Source organism: Bombina bombina, chromosome 2 (assembly GCF_027579735.1).
Source record: "Bombina bombina isolate aBomBom1 chromosome 2, aBomBom1.pri, whole genome shotgun sequence".
NCBI classification, from domain to species: domain Eukaryota; kingdom Metazoa; phylum Chordata; class Amphibia; order Anura; family Bombinatoridae; genus Bombina; species Bombina bombina.
Window position 1 is genome coordinate 911,935,817 of NC_069500.1, and position 20,001 is coordinate 911,955,817.

The 20,001-nt window shown below is 36.9% G+C and overlaps 1 protein-coding gene across 1 annotated transcript in view; it reads left to right on the plus strand.

The window, feature by feature from the left end:
* Positions 1 to 4,437: 4,437 nt before the first annotated feature.
* Positions 4,438 to 20,001, plus strand: part of CDKL2 (cyclin dependent kinase like 2) — a 208,853-nt gene continuing 193,289 nt past the window's right edge. The window contains exons 1-2 of the mRNA XM_053703308.1: positions 4,438 to 4,546; positions 18,630 to 18,829. Coding sequence (XP_053559283.1) covers positions 18,662 to 18,829 — 168 coding nt within the window. The 5' untranslated portion in view covers positions 4,438 to 4,546; positions 18,630 to 18,661. The remainder of the gene's footprint in view (positions 4,547 to 18,629; positions 18,830 to 20,001) is intronic.

Below are 20,001 nucleotides of genomic sequence, written 5' to 3' on the forward strand. Positions count from 1 at the left end.
GCTTTTTTCAATGTGACTTCCATAGCGCCAGTATTAAGAGTTTGTCCTGGGAGGCCAAAAAGTGAGCGGTACACCCTACCACGTCAAGATTCGTACCGCATTTTAAAGTCAGTAGTTATGAGTTTTACACTACAAAGCCGTAGCATAAAACTCATAACTAAAGTGCTAAAAAAGTACACTAACACCCATAAACTACCTATTAACCCCTAAACTGAGGCCCTCCCGCATCGCAAACACTAAAATAAAATGATTAATCCCTAATCTGAAGCTACGGACATCGCCGCCACTATAATAAACATATTAACCCCTAAACTGCTGCACTCCCGCCTCGCAAACACTAGTTAAATATTATTAACCCCTAATCTGCTGTCCCTAACATTGCCGCCACCTACATTATACTTATTAACCCCAAATATGCCGCCCCCAAAGTCGCTGCCACTATTCTAAATTTATTAACCCTTTAAACCTAAGTCTAACCCTAACACCCCCTAACTTAAATATAATTTAAATAAATCTAAATAAAATTAATATCATTAACTAAATTATTCCTATTTAAAACTATTAGTTATATTATAGCTAGTTTAGGGTTTATTCTTTAGGTAAGTATTTAGTTTTAAATGTCATATCATACGACATGTTCATCTTTACCTTTATATGATTAGGTCTTCCCTTGTACAGTTATTTTTGTTCCTGTAGTCTACATTCTAGTAATTATATTAGTGTTTTTAATTTTGATTTTAATATTTCCACGTTCTTTGGGTCCACTGTCAATTTGGTTGAGTATTGGACAGATGCAATATCTGTCAATGATATCCGGGTATTTTGGATACATATTTGTGCTAAATATGATTGGAATATCTTCTTCTTTATGTAATTTTTAACCTAATAATAGTTTTTCACCCTAATGTTTGAGACTTGTGCTCTACTGTATTGGTTGGATAACAGGGGGTTCGGTTAGTGCCTTCTGTGGACATTCTTTTGTGTAACGTTTTTGTTTTTGTTTTTGATATATTAGGCCACCCTTTTTGTCTTCAGGAGATGGTAACTCTTTCTTTAATTGGTGAGTTTATATAGTATGTTCTGTGAAACAGTGTGATATAGATGGATTGTATTGCCATGTACGATGCACTGTTTTTTGCTTTTTGTCTTTGTTTTTTTATATTTGGGGTTTTTATATTTGGAGTTCTTTATATTTTGAGTTTTATATTTGTGTTTGCAGGTTTTTGTTGTCTCCGCTTTTCTGCAGTGTTCCTGTCTTTGAGAGTATTTGGTATTTGTAGGCATGATATCCGTGTGGACATGTTGTACCATTTCGGTTTGTGTATTGTTGTTCTTGCAGATGGAGAATGTGACCTGACATACTCACTGGGTAGGTGACTTGGTTACTTGTTTTTATATGGAAGCGCTGTTTCTAATTCTGATTTGCTGTTGCGGATGAGCGTTGTAAGAACGTTGATGTTGATCACTATATTTTTGATAGGGTAGGCTCGGATGTAGTTGCTGGGCTTTATATTTTTTAGTGTTCTAGGTTTATGTTAGCTTCTGACAGGTGGGAGGTAATTTTGCATTATATTTCATTATGTTTTTTTATATATATCTGATTGGTATATTTAGGGTATATGGTCTGATAGTTTTACCTCATTGGAGAAAGTAACCTATTATTAGGTGCCGTTATTGCGGCGTTTCTATTGGCTTTCATATTTCATATTTGAGATAGGCCAGGTTCTGATACGTATGGTGGGCTTTATATTTATAGTCCGTTCTATGTTTATGTTGGCGCTGTGTTATCGATTACTGCTGTTGTTTACGAGATTTGACAGGTGGGATGACACTTTGCACGGTGCTTTATAGCTGATTGGTGCATTTATGGTATGTGGTTTAATATTTCCACCTCATTGGAGGATGCAGCCTAGAACTATGTGCCGATATTGCGGCGTTCCTATTGGCTAGTGGGCGTTGACACCCAGCCTATCAGCTACGTGGGCGGGCATTCTAAGCGTACACTATGATAGGCGCATGAGGGGGTGTGTTGCTATCGTGATATTTTATTGGCCGTCGGTGCCGTTGTCAAAACATATGGCCCAGTTAATATAGTTTTATTAATCTATGTTTTTACACATACGGTTTGATCTTGATTCATGACATTTTGATCTGTATCATCCAAAACACATTCTAAGTGCTGGTTGTGTCTGACTCTTATATGAGCTCTCAATACCTGAATAACTACATGTAGTAGATAAAGAAGGGGGCCGGATTAGTGACCGGTCTTTGTTTGGCCGTTGCTGATAGGTGGTTTCAGATGGGACTCTGTATGCACAGATGTGATTGGTCAAAGACGTTTTGCAAACATATAAGCTTATGTTCCGTTTTTTGCACATTAATTATGGCTTAGTTTTGATTAGACTACTGATTGACATATTGTGGACCCAGAAAATTTTAATTTTATGCACACTAAGGTTACACAAATACACACAGTCTTATTCACTATAATCACTTATGTCCTTAGCCTATCAGGCGGGTTTTAACAGTATCACTGTCCTATTAGAAGACTTGTCTCTTCTGTCCTCACACACTAATCTTGTTCATTGGTTCACAATTTGGGGGAGGGTTTCACTAGCCTTTATAAGGCTGCCATTTTTTGTTTGTTGTTTGTCAGAGGAAGGGACTGTTTGGTGTCCCGAAACGTCACAGAATAAAGTTTTTTTTGTCACAGATGACTGAAGCCCAGTTAGTGCTTATTTGATCTTTCAGGTTATATATATATATATATATATATATATATATATATATATATATATATATATATATATATATATATATACTGTATATATGTATATATTTATATATATGTGTGTGTGTGTATACAGTATATACTATATTTACACACACACACACACACACACATATATATATATATATATATATATATATATATATATATATATATACAAAACAGGTGGTATTCACATCTATTGCACATAAACAATACATTTCAGCAAAAACATCTATGCTTTTTAATTAAAATTTTGATCTTAGTCACACAATACGGCCATATTCTGCTTAGCCAGTCACCAACTTACAAGGTGTCCCAATTTTGACTGGTCCTAACACTACAGTACTTTGCCTTTATGGGCTGAATCATTCCTGCAGAATCTATTGACACTCTACAAATAACTGACAATAATAATAATATCAACACAACTAGAGTATCTGCAGTGTTAACTTGTTACAACACCAAATATGTTTCTTAGAAATGAATATAGTTTGTCTTTTATCTTTGAAAACAGCTATGAATCAATATGTATTAATTATTATTATGAATAAATATATTGTGATACAGTACTGTATTTGCTTGTGAGTGTGCTCTCTGTACCAGCCACAAGTAATCATCAATAAGGAATCAGAGAGGGCACTTTACAAATAAATACATTTTTGCCACATCTGTAGTTATCAATATTGTAGTCATATTGCCTTTATTATAAAGGCAAAGAGAAACCGATTTTTAGAATATTTTATGTTCCTTAATTTCCGACAGATCAAAAACTGTTTTCGAAAAAAATAATCTACTGCCAGCAGTATCAGTCCTTTTAATTGATTCAAGTTATGTTGAATACAATGATATTTTATTAGCCAGTCATTCTGTTTCTCCTAAGTGAAATTCAAAACCTACTGTACATTACCCTTTACATTTTCCTACTACAATATGTGCTTTTATACAAATTCCAGTATCAAATTAGTGCTGAATTAAACTATGATCTTGAGGACAGTTGTGTGTCATTCTATGTGACAATGTGACTTGACAGCTCTGTAAATATACGGGTAACCTATAAGAACTCTATCTTTTGTTCTGTGCCTCTGACGTTTAGATATGGCAGGTTCTATACCACATACATTAGTGTTTTTTTTTCTCTATCTGGCAATGATGATGAACCTTTGAAGCCCCATTTGATCTCTGCTCCTGGCACTGTAAGTATATGTATTGATTCCCCCTCTTGCCTATGTATAACCATACCCATGCTGTGTATGTGAAGTCTTTCTGTGCATAGTGTGTCATTGGCTAAGCTTGTTTATGTTGTGTGTTTCTCTGAAGCCTGTTCTCCCTCTAGCAGGACAGCATGAATGCAGACCAGCTCTTGAGTTTCCTGTGTGTATTCCCCGCAGGGGGCAGTTGCTTAGGTGACCAGCATTCCCCCAGCTCAGCCACAATCACACACAAAGCTAGTAACTATTTCTCACTATTGTTTGCTGACTGGAACTGAAAGGTACAGAGAGGATCAGCATACTTTGGATTCATACCAAGCATAGATTTTCTCACAAACATAGCAGCACATTTTTATCACATTGACTTAACAGTTGTCTTATTATTTTTTTTAATAAGAACATTTTTTTAGCAGCTTCTTGTTAATGTTCAGTCTTTTCTGAAAATTAAAAGTGGTAGATGCTTGAAAAAAAAATGCTGTGGGTATAAATCTATAATGTGTCAGCAATGGATGTGTTGTCTTCTGGGCTTGAACGGGCTGGACAGATGCTTGCTATAACCATTCAGGTAAGTAATAGGAATATGTTTTGGACACTAGTATAACGTTATACCTTTCATGTAGTTGAAACAATGAAACATTTACTAAATAGTCTGTCTATTTAATTGTACATTATTTTATATATCTTATTTGCAAAAGCTCACACACCCCTCTGCATTCCTATGGTTATTGGCTTTAAAGAATGACTCTAGAATTAGAAAGGCTGTTGGAGTCCTCTACTGAAATATTTTTTCACCTTGTATTATTTTTTAAAGTATTTGTTTAAAAAAAATATAGAATACTGAAAATATGGAGATGATTTTTAATGTTTTTTTTTTTTTTTTAAATATCTCTACTTTGAGAATTTTTTGCTACTAAAAAGTTGTTAAACGCTCATTAAAAATATAAAAAAAAAGCTAGATAAAATAATATATTAAAAATAAAATATCAAAGACAAAGAGCAGCCTGAACATACAATGCAGATATATTTGTTTAAATTATATTAGTTTTTAAATATTGAAAAATATATGCAGTTTTAGGTCTATGAAGTAATGAGTGCTGCCATGTTGTAACCTAGTTTTTATTTTTCTGCTGTGGACAATTTTAGATGTGTCACTAGAGTATGCAACCAATTAATGTGTGGGTTATAGCTGTACTGGAATCTGCACTTCCACTTTTAACAAGAATTGGAAAGCCTATAATTTTCAGTGTTAAATAGCAGGATAATGGGATAAAATAAATAATGAAACTATATTGCAAAGTTTTTTTTTACTATACATAACTAAACATTTTACAGTACAATTACAAGGATTAAATGTCCCATAAAATGTATTGCTGAAATATGATCCTATCCACTATTTTAAAAGATACAAAATGGGTAAAATGTATATCATCTAAAGAACAGGAAATTGATTTTTTATTACAGGTTTAACTCATTCAACCTATCCCATGATTTATGGCAACAGTAATTTCTTCCCCTAGATTTATGAGCCATGTCATTAGGATTATCTTGACATGGACCACAAACCATTCTTTTGTTCTTAATAGTTTACTGAATTGCTTTTTTGAGTTGATGGGTGATGAAAAGAAGTATTGTGTTTCTGTTTGTCTGTAGGCTATTAGACTATAGTTTGGGAAACACAGCCTAATGTTCATATATTTGATGTCTTCATGTGATTACTTGTAGTAAACTGTATGTTGATTTTTTAATTGTTGTAATGTGAAGAAGTTCTATCGTGATATCTGGTCATCTGTCTATTGCATGACATTGATATTTTTTACCTGTTGTACAATGGCAAAAATAACTTTTATACATTTATAAAATAACATTTAAAAAAATGTGAATACATCAGGATTAATTTCAGTTCAAAGTAAACGTGAGCAAAAAATAATTCTGCTGTTGATTAAAGGGACATTAAAGCAATTTTTTATAACTATACACAATAACTTAAAGGCATGCGAATTCCAAACTTTTTCTTTCAAGATTCAAATAACATCATAACATTTTAAACAACTTTCTAGTGTTCTTCTATGATCTAATTTGCTTCATTCTCTTGGTATCCTTTGTTGAAGCAGCAGTAATGTACTACTGAGAGCTAGCTGGATAGAAAAGGTGAGCCAATGACAAGAAACATATATGTGCAGCCACCAATAAGCAGCTAGCTCTCAGTAGTGCTTTGCTGATCCTTTGTTGCTAAAGTTGTACCTATCTGAGAAAATAAAACCATATAAAGGGTAATTGTATCTCATATGCTTATACTTTTTTTAAATTATACAGTTGAAGAGTTAAAACAAAAATATGAATACACACATTTAACCAATCAGTGAAAGCCAAAAATACTACATGCATACTCAAAAGTAAGTATTTTATGCTATACCCCTCGATCCTAGTCTTACCAGATATTCCGCTCCATTCAGAGGTTTTCCTCCAGCATATCAATTGTGTTTTTGAAGGGGACTAGGATCTGCCTGGGGCACTCTGAACGTGACATCAGCCATTGTATCAAATTGTTCTCAAACTAAATATTGCAACAAGGCATGTTTCAAAGTCACAATGGAAGGCGTATCACTACGTAACCATCTACACAAGATATATTTTCTAGCCAACATTAGAGATATGACAATAAATTTAACGTCTCTTTTCCCAGCCAACGATTGATCAAAAAATTAGATGTTGTGAAGTGTAATATTAAGTGAGTTATTGATTATCTTTGATAACCGAAAAGACACACAACCTCAAGACCTCCTAACTTTGGGGCAAAAGTAATGTAAAAAGTCTGGGTCCGGATAGGAGCACTTACCACAAACTAAAATCTTTTCTCCATTTGCTCAATCTGTCAGGAGTGAGGTAATCTCGATATATTACCCTGATGTGAGATTCCAACGTGGCTGACGACACTAAACACAAACTCGTGTAAACTTTATCAATAGAATTCACTATCTCTATTCTTTTATTCCAAACTCTTAACATATCATGTTGAAATTTGGTTACCTGTGTCTGACATAAAGCCTGGTATACTGGAGATATAGCAGAACTGCCCATGTGAAATAGTGTTTGTATATTAATAAGCGTAGATATTTCCCAGAACCCTGCATAACTATGTAAAACATGGTTCACATAATGACGTAATTGGAAGTATGCAAACATGTGATTTTGAGAAATTGGGTAAAAACCGCATAAGCTATCAAAAGGCATAACACTATTATTCGTGTCGTCTAACACTTTACTAAGGTTATCAATCCCTAAATCCATAAAGTGTGAAACACTGGATATAAAGACCTAGGTACAAATTCGGATTTCCGCATATCAGTAGATAGAGTGAATTATAACATTCCATCCACAAACGTTTACTTAAATATTGGCAGGCTAATAAAATATCTTTAAACATAGGATGAATCTGTAAGCGTGCGTGCGGTAGAAAGACCAATGATATTAAAGGGTTTGTAAATCTTCGCGATGTGTATTAGAAAAATGTGTACCCAACTACCAGTCCAAAGCAAATTTTTCCAAGAGAAGTCTAATTATAATACATGACATTTGGTATGCCAATATCACCTTTCCAATAAGGTAAATAGACTTTATTAAGACTAATCTGTGGTTTACTTCCTTCGACAAAAAAGTGTGGAAGGCCTCATTAAGAATTGTAATGTCTTTTTGTTTTTAGAGGGGTGGGAGCATCTGCATCAGATACAAAAAAGAATAGGAAGGACATACATCTTAAAAATATGTACCCTCCACATTAGGGATAGGGGCAAGTTACCCCAATTGGCCAAATCGAATTTAATTTGATGAATTTTATGGGAATCATGTTATAGTCATACCATTTATGTAGGTTAGCTGAGACATGTATGCCTAGGTAGGTGAGATAAATGTGGACTATATGAAAAGGATAGGAATGCTGTGGCCCATCAGTTCTCTTGTTTAACCATAGAATTTCTGATTTTGGAACATTTATTTTATGTCCAGAAAACTCCCCAAACATATCAACCGCTTCCAAAATCTTGGGTACACAGTTATATTAATATACTTTTTACCTCTGTGATTGCCTTGTATCTAGGAACCTTTTTCCAGCCCCCTGATCACATAACTGTGACTGTTTATTATCTTTTGCCTTAAATTTAGAATTATTTTGTGCTAAATCTTAAATAACCCCCTGTGCCTGAACACAGTGTTATCTATATGGCCCACGTGTACTTTCTGTCTCTTTGTGTTGAAAACAGATTTAAAAAGCATGTGATAAGAGACAGCCCTCAAAGGCTTAGAAATTAGAATATGAGCCTACCTATGTTTAGTTTAAACTAAGAATACCAAGATAAAAAAGCAAATTTGATGATAAAAGTAAATTGGAAAGTTGATTAAAATTAAAAGTCCTATCTGAATAATGAAAGTTAAATTTATACTAGACTGTCCCTTAAGGCAATTTCTGGAAATATTGAATGTAAATATACAGCAAAAGGCTCTAGGGCTATATTAAACAAGAACAGGGATAGTGGACACCCCTGATGTGTGCCTCTTTGAAGATGCACGGCAGAAGAAAATATATTGTTGACTAATAAGTATGCTATTTGCTGCATGTAAAACTCAGCGATGATTGGTAACTGAAGAGCAGTGAGTAGTGAAACCTGTCTGATCTGTATGTAATACATGTGGTAGAATATATTTTAGCTAATTATCTAATAATTTCATTAACAGCTTATAGTTGACATTAAGAAGGGAAATTGGCTTATAAGATTGTTGTAGACTGGGATCCCTGCCTGATTTATGAATAACTGAGGTGTTTGTAGTGAAAAAGTTAGTAGATGTTTTGTGATTTTGCATAAAATACAAACTAAATAAGGAGGTTAATGTGGGAGAGACATGGACAGCAAATAATCAATAAAATTATACAGTAAGACCATCAGAGCCAGCTGTTTTCCCCAGAGCTAACAATTTATTTGTCATCTTCACCTCATCTTGTAAGATTGGGGCATTCATATTATTAATCTGTTCTTTTTGTCAATCTAGGGAGTTAATCCGTGTCCCAAAATTTTGACCGGAATTGAGATTGGATTGGTTGTGTTGTGTAAAGTTTAGAATAATATGCTGCAAACTCTGCTGCTATCTCTTTAAAAATTAGAACTAATTGATCCCACTTTTGTATTACTGGGACTCCTCTATTAAGTTGTTTAATCTTAATGAGTGAGGCTAAATATGTACCCGCCTGATTCCCATTTCTTTAAAATCTGCCCTGTTTCTTATTTTCTTGATACATTGTCAGGGACTGAGGGTCCGGTCCCTCCGGTCTTGGTGAACAACAAGAGTATCTTCTGAAGCCTTGCTGTACCATGTGGAGGGACGCCGAGACCCATCTGCTCCTCCTGCAAGCTTCCCTAGGCACACATGGTCACATGTCCTAATTACTGGAATTCCCACCTGGAGGTGTGGGAGTTCCTATAACAGCTCACTCTCCCCTTCACTCTGGGCTGAGTTATTGACTTTCAACCTTGTTCCTGGTTCCTGTTAAGATAAAGCATACTTACCTGCTACCTGTGTATGCTCACTTTGTTCCAGAGATCAAGCATACTTACCTTGCAACTGCATATGCTCTCCTGGTTTCTGAAAGCCAAGCAGACTTGCCTGATACCTGTGTATGCTTACTTTGTTACTGAAACTTTACATATCTGTTATCCTGTATTGGATCAGCAAATAGGATTGAAGCTCAATCCTATTGGCTGATTGCATCAGCCAATATGATTATTTCACCTTTAATTCCTATTGGCTGATAGAATTCTATCAGCCAATCGGAATTCAAGGGACGCCATCTTGGATGACGTCATTTAAAGAAACCTTTATTCTGCAAGAAGACATCGATTGAAGAGGATGCTCCGCCCCGGATGTCTTGAAGATCGAGCCGCTCCGTGCCGGATGGGTGAAGATTAAAGATGCCATCTGGATGAAGACTTCTGCCCGTCTGGAGGACCACTTCTGCTGGCTTGGATGAAGACTTCTCCCGGCTTCGTTGAGAACTTCTTGCCGCTTGTATGAAGACTTCTCCCGGCTTCGTTGAGGATGGATGTCTGGTCTTCAAAACTGTAAGTGGATCTTCGGGGGTTAGTGTTAGGTTTTTTGAAGGGTTTATTGGGTGGGTTTTATTTTTAGATTAGGGTTTGGGCACTTGAAAAAGAGCTAAATGCCCTTTTAAGGGCAATGCCCATCCAAATGCCCTTTTCAAGGCAATGGGGAGCTTAGGTTTTTTTAGTTAGGATTTTATTTGAAGGGTTGGTTATGTGGGTGGTGGGTTTTTACTGTTGGGGGGTTGTTTGTATTTTTTTGTTTACAGGTAAAAGAGCTGATTTCTTTGGGGCAATGCCACGCAAAAGGCCCTTTTAAGGGCTATTGGAAGTTTAGTTTAGGCTAGGGTTTTTTTTATTTTGGGGGGCTTTTTTATTTTGATAGGGCTATTAGATTAGGTGTAATTAGTTTAAATATCTGATAATTTCTTTTTTTTATTTTGTGTAATTTAGTTTTTGTTTTTTTTGTAATTTAGGTAATTGTATTTAATTTATGTAATGTATTTAATTGTAGTGTAAGGTTAGATGTTAGTGTAAGACAGGTTAGGTTTTATTTTACAGGTAAATGTGTATTTATTTTAGCTAGGTAGTTAGTAAATAGTTAATAACTATTTAGTAACTATTCTACCTAGTTAAAATAAATACAAACTCGCCTGTGAAATAAAAATAAAACCTAAGCTAGATACAATGTAACTATTAGTTATATTGTAGCTATCTTAGGGTTTATTTTATAGGTAAGTATTTAGTTTTAAATATGAATTATTTAGTTATTAATAGTAGGTTTTCTTTAGATTTATTTTAATTATATTTAAGTTAGGGGGTGTTAGGGTTAGGGTTAGACTTAGATTTAGGGGTTAATAAATTTATAATAGTAGCGGCGACGTTGGGGACAGCAGATTAGGGGTTAATAAATGTAGTTAGGTGGCGATGATGTTAGGGGCGGCAGATTAGGGGTTAATAATATTTAACTAGTGTTTGTGCGGCAGTTTAGGGGTTAATATGTTTATTATAGTGGCGACGATGTCTGGAGCAGCAGATTAGGGGCAAATAAGTATTGCAGGTGTCGGCGATGTCGGGGGCGGCAGATTAGGGGTTAATAAGTATAATGCAGGTGTCGGCGATGTCGGGGGCGGCAGATTAGCGGTTAATAAGTATAATGCAGGTGTCAGCGATGTTGGGGCGGCAGATTATGGATTAATAAGTATAATGCAGGTGTCGGCGATGTCGGGGGTGGCAAGATTAGCGGTTAATAAGTGTAAGATTAGGGGTGTTTAGACTCGGGGATCATGTTAGGGTGTTAGGTGTAAACATAAAATGTGTTTCCCCATAGGAATCAATGGGGCTGCATTACTGAGCTTTGCGTTGCTTTTTTGCAGGTGTTAGACTTTTTCTCAGCTGGCTCTCCCCATTGATGTCTATGGGGAAATCGTGCACGAGCACGTACAACCATCTTACCGCTGACTTAAGCAGCGCTGGTATTGGAGTGCGGCATGGAGCACAATTTTGCTCTACGCTCACTTCTTGCCTTTTAACGCCGGGTTTAGGAAAACCTGTAATACCAGCACTGTAGGAAAGTGAGCGGTGACAATAACGTGCAAGTAAGTACCGCACCCCTCATAATGCAAAACTCGTAATCTAGCCGATATTTATTAGATCTGTATTCTTCCAGGCATATGAGCTCAGTTACATTTACCCTCCATAAAGAAGTGGGAGGTATCTCCTGGCTCTTCCAATTGTTTGAGATCACAGGGACTGTGAAGTCAAAATTAAACTTAAATGGATTGAAAAGAGCACATTTACTTTTATTATCAAATTTGCTTAGTTCTCTTGGTATTTTTTGTTAATGAGTAATCCTATGTGAGCTCAGGAATGCTCACGCGTCTTTAGCCATCTGGGAGCAGTATTTACAACAATGTTTATACATTTTTTATTCATTACTACAAACACTGCTGCCATATATACTGCTATAGTCACATGAACGCTCCAAAGCTCCTGTCAGCCTACTTATCTTTACTTTTTAACAAAGAATACCCAGAGAGAACAAAGCAAATTTGATTACAGAAGTAAATTGAAAGTTGTTTAAAACTGCATGCTCTATCTGAATGTTTAATTTGATTTTTTAGATTTGTTTTAAATTAAACAAGATTACATTATTATTAGCAGATGATGGGACCAATTTAACATGCTGCAAATGCAACAGTTTCCACGCAAACCGTCAAAAGACCACTGCTCCTTAAAGGGACAAAGGGATTGGAACAGCGCTGGTGCAGCAGGAAAAATCAATCAGAGGGAAGATAGAGTTACAAACACACTATATCTTAGGCAATAGTTATTTATTAATAAACACAATACTTAAGTTCAATATTTAAATACAATATGCGACTGGTCGCTATAAAATCACATATAAATCCTTAAAAATCCTTAAAAAGTAAAGTGCACAAATCGTTCTCTAATCCTGGTAACACAGTTTAAACTTGTATGACAGTCTGTATAAAGTTAATAAGTCTCTCCTCTTCACAGACCTGATAGCTGTGTTAATACCCTGCTCTTCTTGAAAAAGCCTTGTAATAAGGCGAAACGCGTCAAATAAAGGACTGTGTCTGTCTAAGTGGCTAAGAATCTCTGCGCAGAGCATAATTTAATCTAAATACCCTACGTGGGCTCATATCCACAAGCCAACTTTGAGAAGCAGCTATTGGCCTCTAGTTATCAAGTCATCAACCGCAAATACGCTGGAATTCCGCAGCGTATTTGTGGTGAGGCTGATTCGCCATAGTTATCAAGCCCTACAGCCCGGCAAAAGTAGAATATAGTGACGTAACCTACGATCCGCTGGACTCAGTCCGACACAGATCGATGGTTACGTCACTACAGATGTTCCGAACGCAAGTTCGGCACAATCTGACTACTTTTGGTAGTTATCAAACTACTACCAGGTATGCTCGCCACTATTCCGGGCCAGCGTACCTGGTTTTCAATCCCTGGAGGCGGCGGATCCCATAGGAATCAATGGGAGTCTGACAGCAGCGAGAGCTCATGTTCGCTGCTTCCCGATATCCCATTGATTCCTATGGTAGTGTCTACACATAACACCCTAACATGTACCCCGAGTCTAAACACCCCTAAACTGTCCCCCCTACACCGCCGCCACCTACTTTATACATATTAACCCCTAAACCGCCGCTCCCGGATCCCGCCGCAACTAAATAAACTTACTAACCCCTAATCTGCCGCTCCCGGACCCCGCCGCAACTATAATAAATATATTAACCCCTAAACCACCGCTCCCGGACCCCGCCGCCACCTACATAATACCTATTAACCCCTAATCTGCTGCCCCCTATACCGCCGCCACCTATATTAAAGTTATTAACCCCTAATCTGCCCCCTCATACCACCGCCACCTATCTTAAACTTATTAACCCCTATCCTGCGGACCCCGGACCCCGCTGCAACTAAATAAATTGTTTAACCCCTAAACCACCGCACCCGGACCCCGCCGCAACTAAATTAAATGTTTAACCCCTAAACCGCTGCTCCCGGACCCTGCCGCCACCTATATTAAACTTATTAACCCTTATCCTGCCCCCCTATACCGGATGGGGGACCTCTTCTTGCCCCGCTTGGATGAAGACTTCGGCCGGATGGAGGACCTCTTCTTGCCCCCGCTTGGATGAAGAATTCGGCTCGGCTGAGTGAAGACGACTCAAGGTAGGGAGATCTTCAGGGCGTTAGTGTTAGGTTTTTTTTAAGGGGGGCTTGGGTGGGTTACAGTAGGGGTGTGTGGGTGGTGGGTTTTAATGTTGGGGGGGTTGTATTTTTTTTTACAAGTAAAAGAGCTGATTACTTTGGGGCAATGCCCCGCAGAAAGCCCTTTTAAGGGCTGGTAAAAGAGCTGGTTACTTTGTAATTTAGTATAGAGTAGGGCATTTTTTTATTTTGGGGGGCTTTATTATTTTATTAGGGGGCTTAGATTAGGTGTAATTAGTTTAAACGTCTTGTATTTTTTTTCTGTAATTTAGTGTTTTTGTTTTTTTTGTACTATAGTTTATTTAATTTAATTTAATTTTAGGTAATTTTAGTTAATTTAATTAATTTAATGATAGTGTAGTGTTAGGTTTATTTGTAACTTAGGTTAGTATTTATTTTACTGGTAATTTTGTAAGTATTCTAGCTAGGTAGTTATTAAATAGTTAATAACTATTTAATAACTATTGTACCTGGTTAAAATAAATACAAAGTTGCCTGTAAAATAAAAATAAATCCTAAAATAGCTACAATATAATTATTAGTTATATTGTAGCTATCTTAGGGTTTATTTTACAGGTAAGTATTTATTTTTAAATAGGAATAATTTAGTTAATAATAGTAAGTTTTATTTAGATTTATTAAAATAATATTAAAGTTAGGGGGTGTTAGTGTTAGTGTAAGACTTAGGTTTAGGGGTTAATAAGTTTAATATAGGTGGCGTCGGTATAGGGGGGCAGGATATGGGGTTAATAAGTTTAATATAGGTGGCGGCGGGGTCCAGGAGTGGCAGTTTAGGGGTTAAACATTTAATTTAGTTGCGGTGGGGTGCGGGAGTGGCGGTTTAGGGGTTAATGAGTTTAATGTAGGTGGTGGAGGTGTAGTGGGGGGCAGGATAGGGGTTAATAAATGTAATGTAGGTGGCGGTGGGCTCCGGGTGCGGCGGTTTAGGGGTTAAACAATTTATTCATTTGCGACGGGATCCGGGATCCGCAGGATAGGGGTTAATAACTTTAATATAGGTGGCGGCGGTATAGAGGGCGGCAGATTAGGGGTTAATAGGTATAATGTAGGTGGCGGTGGGGTCCGGGAGCGGCGGTTTAGGGGTTAATACATTTATTATAGTTGCGGAGGGGTCCAGGAGCGGCGGTTTAAGGGGTAATAACTTTATTTAGGTGCGGGGGGCTCCGGGAGCGGCGGTTTAGGGGGTAAAACCGTGTAGTTTAGTGTGGGTGCTTAGTGACAGGCTAGCAAGAAAGCTGCCAAGAATCTGATGAGCAGCGAGATCGATGACTGTCAGTTAACAACAGTCCGCTGTTTATCACTCCGTACTTGGTGCGCGGCTTCTTGACAGCTTTCTTGATAACTTTGGTGAACGTATTCAGGTCCGCGGCAGTGATGGTAGGCGAGATTAGGCGAGCGTATTGGGCCGGCGAATGCAGGAAAGTAGACGGCTTCATAACTAGAGGCCATTGGCTGAACCGTCATACGTGACACGGAGGAAACAGAAACAGCAACTATTGGCTGGAGCATCACATGTGATGCAGGAGGTTACAGAACAGGTAACCATTACAAACGGATCTCACAGAGCATGAGACGTGGAAGCGTCTAAAGAACCGCTACTCCATAGGAAAATTAAAGTGAGGATTTGTATACCTGATATTGTTACCAACAAAACGGAGAACCAATTCCCCTTCATCCGCTAATGTGGGAGGCCTGAGTAGCAGGGTATTAACACAGCTATCAGGTCTGTGAAGAGGAGAGACGTATTAACTTTATACGGACTGTCATACAAGTTTAAACTGTGTTACCAGGATTATACATCCTATCTTAGAGTCTTTTTACACGGTGTTGACTTGCTTATTCATTGTTCTATATAGAAGTTAGGATTTTTTAATTCAGATTAGAGAACTATTTGTACACTTTACTTTTTAAGGATTTATATGTGATTTTATAGCAACTGGTCGCATATTGTATTTAAATATTGAATATAAATATTGTGTTTATTAATAAATAACTATTGCCTAAGATAAAGTGTGTTTATAACTCTATCTTCCCTCTGGTTGATTTTTCCTGCTGCACCAGCGCTGTTCCAATCCTTTTGTTTTAACCCTTTCTGTACATATTTTTTACAGCCATTATGGAGAGCTGTATTTTGGAATAGCTTGAATCATCTACTGTATAGGGTTGCGCTGTGGTAGCACTTTTTTGTGTATATTCCTTAAAGGGACAGTCAAGTCCAAAAAAAACTTTCATGATTTCAATAGGGAATGTAATTTTAAACAACTTTCCAATTTACTTTTATCACCAATTTTGCTTTGTTCTCTTGGTATTCTTAGTTGAAAGCTAATTCTAGGAGCTTCATATGCTAATTTCTTAGACCTTGAATACTGCCTCTAATCTGAATGCATTTTGACCACTAGAGGGCATTAGTTCATGTGTTTCATATAGATAACATTGAGCTCATGCACGTGAAGTTACCCTGGAGGAAGCACTGATTGGCTAAAAAGCAAGTCTGTCAAAAGAACTGAAATAAGGGGGCAGTTTGCAGAAGCTTAGATACAAGGTAATCACAGAGGTAAAAAGTGTATTTATATAACTGTGTTGGTTATGCATAACTGGGGAATGGGTAATAAAATGGATTATCTTTCTTTTTAAACAACACAAATTCTGGTGTTGACTGTCCCCTTAACTTATCCGCCACCTCTGAGGCGGCAGACAGCAATCATCCCGATCAGATATGATCGGGATGATTGACACCCTCTAGAAATGCTTCTGCATTTTTATATGCTGTCGTGCAGACATGATCCACTACAGTGGATCATGTCCGCCCGCATCATAATAAATCACCCCCCTGGACTGAGCCTAGGGGGCATACAGGACATTTGCCCGGTGGGATTGGGTCAGTTGCTGGTTGGGGCTGGTTGCCTTAGCCCTGCCCAGTTGTCAGCATTGTTATATGCGAATGATACAGGGCTAACCCTGTCCTGCTTCTCACTGCCTTGTTGTGTCTGTGTGTGAGGTTAGAGCTAGTCCTGCCTCATGACCCATTTCTGTGCCATCATATTTGTACAGGAAGGCTGTGCATGTGCATATTCTCTGGTGTGGACTAATCAAGGGTGAAAGATGACAGTCACAGAGAAACAGCTTCTCTTGATTTTGCCTGTTGATGTCTGTGGATTCCTGTTTTGTGCGATTGTGGGTGTCTGGGGTGCGTTTGTGTGTGCATGTCTGGGTGTGTTATTTCTCTCTGATAGTACAGCTTGTGTGTGATGACAAGTACTCAGGTGCCTGATATTTTGAGAGAGTGCGACTACACAGGGTGATGTATAATAAAGTGGTTATTCTTTATTTAAATGTGAACTTCAATAGCTTCTGTTCTTTTAATTACATTTCACTTTTTTACTGTTTAATAACAACCAATTTATAACATACCGTGGCAGAAGGGTGTTGCAGACGTTAAATGTTTTTGTATAGCAAACTAGTACACTATACTTGTCAGTTTTGGGATACTGCTAAAGCGGGAGTGGGCTGCTCTGCCTTAAAATGGGCCTATTTTTGCTGATTATTATTATTATTTTGCTGATTATTATTATTTATTTTGCTGTAACATTTGTGCTTGGCCCACAATCACTAGAGAAGTCAAGAAATTAATTAATAAAGGCTTAAATGCTTTTTTTGTGTAATGATCTTTTTCAATTCACTTACAAATGCGTATGGACTGTGTCAATGTTTGTGGATGTTTTCAAGATTAGGAAAAAAAAACGCTTAAGAAAACTTGAACATAGAATTGCATCACTTTTTGGAGCATTTTCAGTTAGTAACTGACAATTAAAACTAATGTTTCAGTTAGCTGTATTCGCAGACCATGTGATTGCGTCATATCTTTATAAACTTTATGATTATTTTCAGTTGCAGCAATTAAACTTGTAACAGCTCAATCCTACAGTTATTTTAACTTTTTGTTACTGTTTATACTGTTATACTTCATCAACCAGTCACCTCAACTCAGAGTCACCACCTTAAACCCATGTGGTATCATGAACCAATCAGAAGGTTAATTTTATTTTAGTTTTTGCAAACGATTTGGTAATATAATACATCAGTTTACATAATCTAACATTTTGCTTTATTTTTATACCATTGTTTCTACCTAGCATATATGGATGTTATTCATACTGTTTAGTAATGTAACAAGACATTTTTGTAAAATGTCACAAAAGCACCTCAAAAAAGGTGAAATACTTAGTAACTTTGCTATCTGGTATACTATGTGGTTATGATGCAGTCTTCTCCTTTAAAAAAATCATATATTTATATATATACAGTATATATATATATATATATATATATATATATATATAAATATATATACTGTATATATATACCGGTATATATATATATATATATATATATATATATATATATATATATATATATATATAATTTATTTAAATGTAATGTGTTTATTCAAATAGATCTGAAATGCTTTATTTTTAATGTTTTTCATGTGTTTTGTTATGCATATTTTAAAGCGTTAACACCTTACATCAGTAGTTTTTAGGGTGCACAAATTTTTTTTTAAAGATTCTGTGCTTAATTGTTTGAGCCATCTAATTGTAATACCAGACTGTGTCCCAGTGCAAGTGCGTTATTGATTGCAATCCACTAAGTCCCTGATTTACAACTCAAATATTGTTCATACTAAAAATATATTTTCTGCAAATATATTTGAAAACATATGGTAGAATATACTTACATACGTAGACGGATTGATAGATTGATCAATAACTGAGTGAACCTTTTCTGTTGCAGTTCCTGCCGTGAACATTTTGCTGTGAAAGAGAATGGAAAAGTATGAAAACCTGGGACTTGTGGGAGAGGGGAGCTACGGGATGGTAATGAAATGCAGAAATAAAGAAAACGGAAGGATAGTGGCTATTAAGAAATTTCTAGAAAGTGAAGATGACAAAATGGTCAAAAAAATAGCAATGCGAGAAATCAAGCTGTTGAAGGTAAGTGCTACTTACTGAACCTAATTTAGTAGATCGTGATCTTGACTCTTTATTACAGATGCATTTTAAAATAGTTGCTTTAGCTTTAAAGGGACGTCCAACTCATTTGTTTCTTACAAATACAAAAGAGCAGCAAGTAAACATGTAGCTATCCTATAAGCTGCTTTAAGTTTTCTCACGTGCAAGCTGCTGTGAGTTAAAGGGACAGTGTACTGTGAAATCCGTTACCTCTGGATGTTTTTCCAAAGACTCACTATACCAGCTGCGGAGTCTAAAATGTAGCTTAGCTGAGCTTGGATAGAGATCAGACCCCATTATTATATCACTCTCTATATACACAGATGCTGCCTACCTTTTTTTCTGTCTGTGTACGGAAGCCCAATACTTAGAAGGAACAGTTGAAAATAAACATTTCACTACTTATATAACCCCCCCCCCCCCCCACACACCATGGCCCCTATTTATCAAAGGTGTTGCGGACCTGATCCGACTGTGCAGATCAGGTCTGCAACACCTCGCTAAATGCGGAGAGCAATACGCTCTCCGCATTTAGCGAGGTGTTGCAGACCTGATCTGCCAGCAGGGGGGTGTCAATCAACCAGATCGTACTCGATCGGGTTGATTTCCGGCGATTCCTGTCCGCCTGCTCAGAGCAGTCGGACAGGGTTATGAAGCAGCAGTCTTTAGACCGCTGCTTCATAATTTGTGTTTCTGGCGAGTCTGAAGACTCGCCAGAAACAGGGGCCCACAAGCTCTGTTCGGAGCTTGATAAATGGGCCCCCATGAGTATAATTTCTTCTGCAGGCTTTTGTTTACATAGCTTAAAGGGTCAGGAAACACAAACATTTTCTTTCATGATTCAGATAGAGAACACAATTTTAAACAACTTTCCAGTTTACTTCTATTATGTAATTTGTTTCATTCTCTTGGTATCATTTGTTGAAGGAGCAGCAATGCACTACTGGTTTCTAACTGAACACATGGGTGAGCCAATGGCAATCAGCATTTATTTGCAGCCACCAATCAGCAGCTAGAACCTAGGTTCTTTGCTGCTCCTGAGCTTACCTAGATAAACCTTTCAGCAAAGGATAACAAAAGAAGGAAGCAAATTAAATAATAGAAGGAAATTTAAAAGTTATTTAAAATGTTATGCTCTGTCTAAATCATGAAAG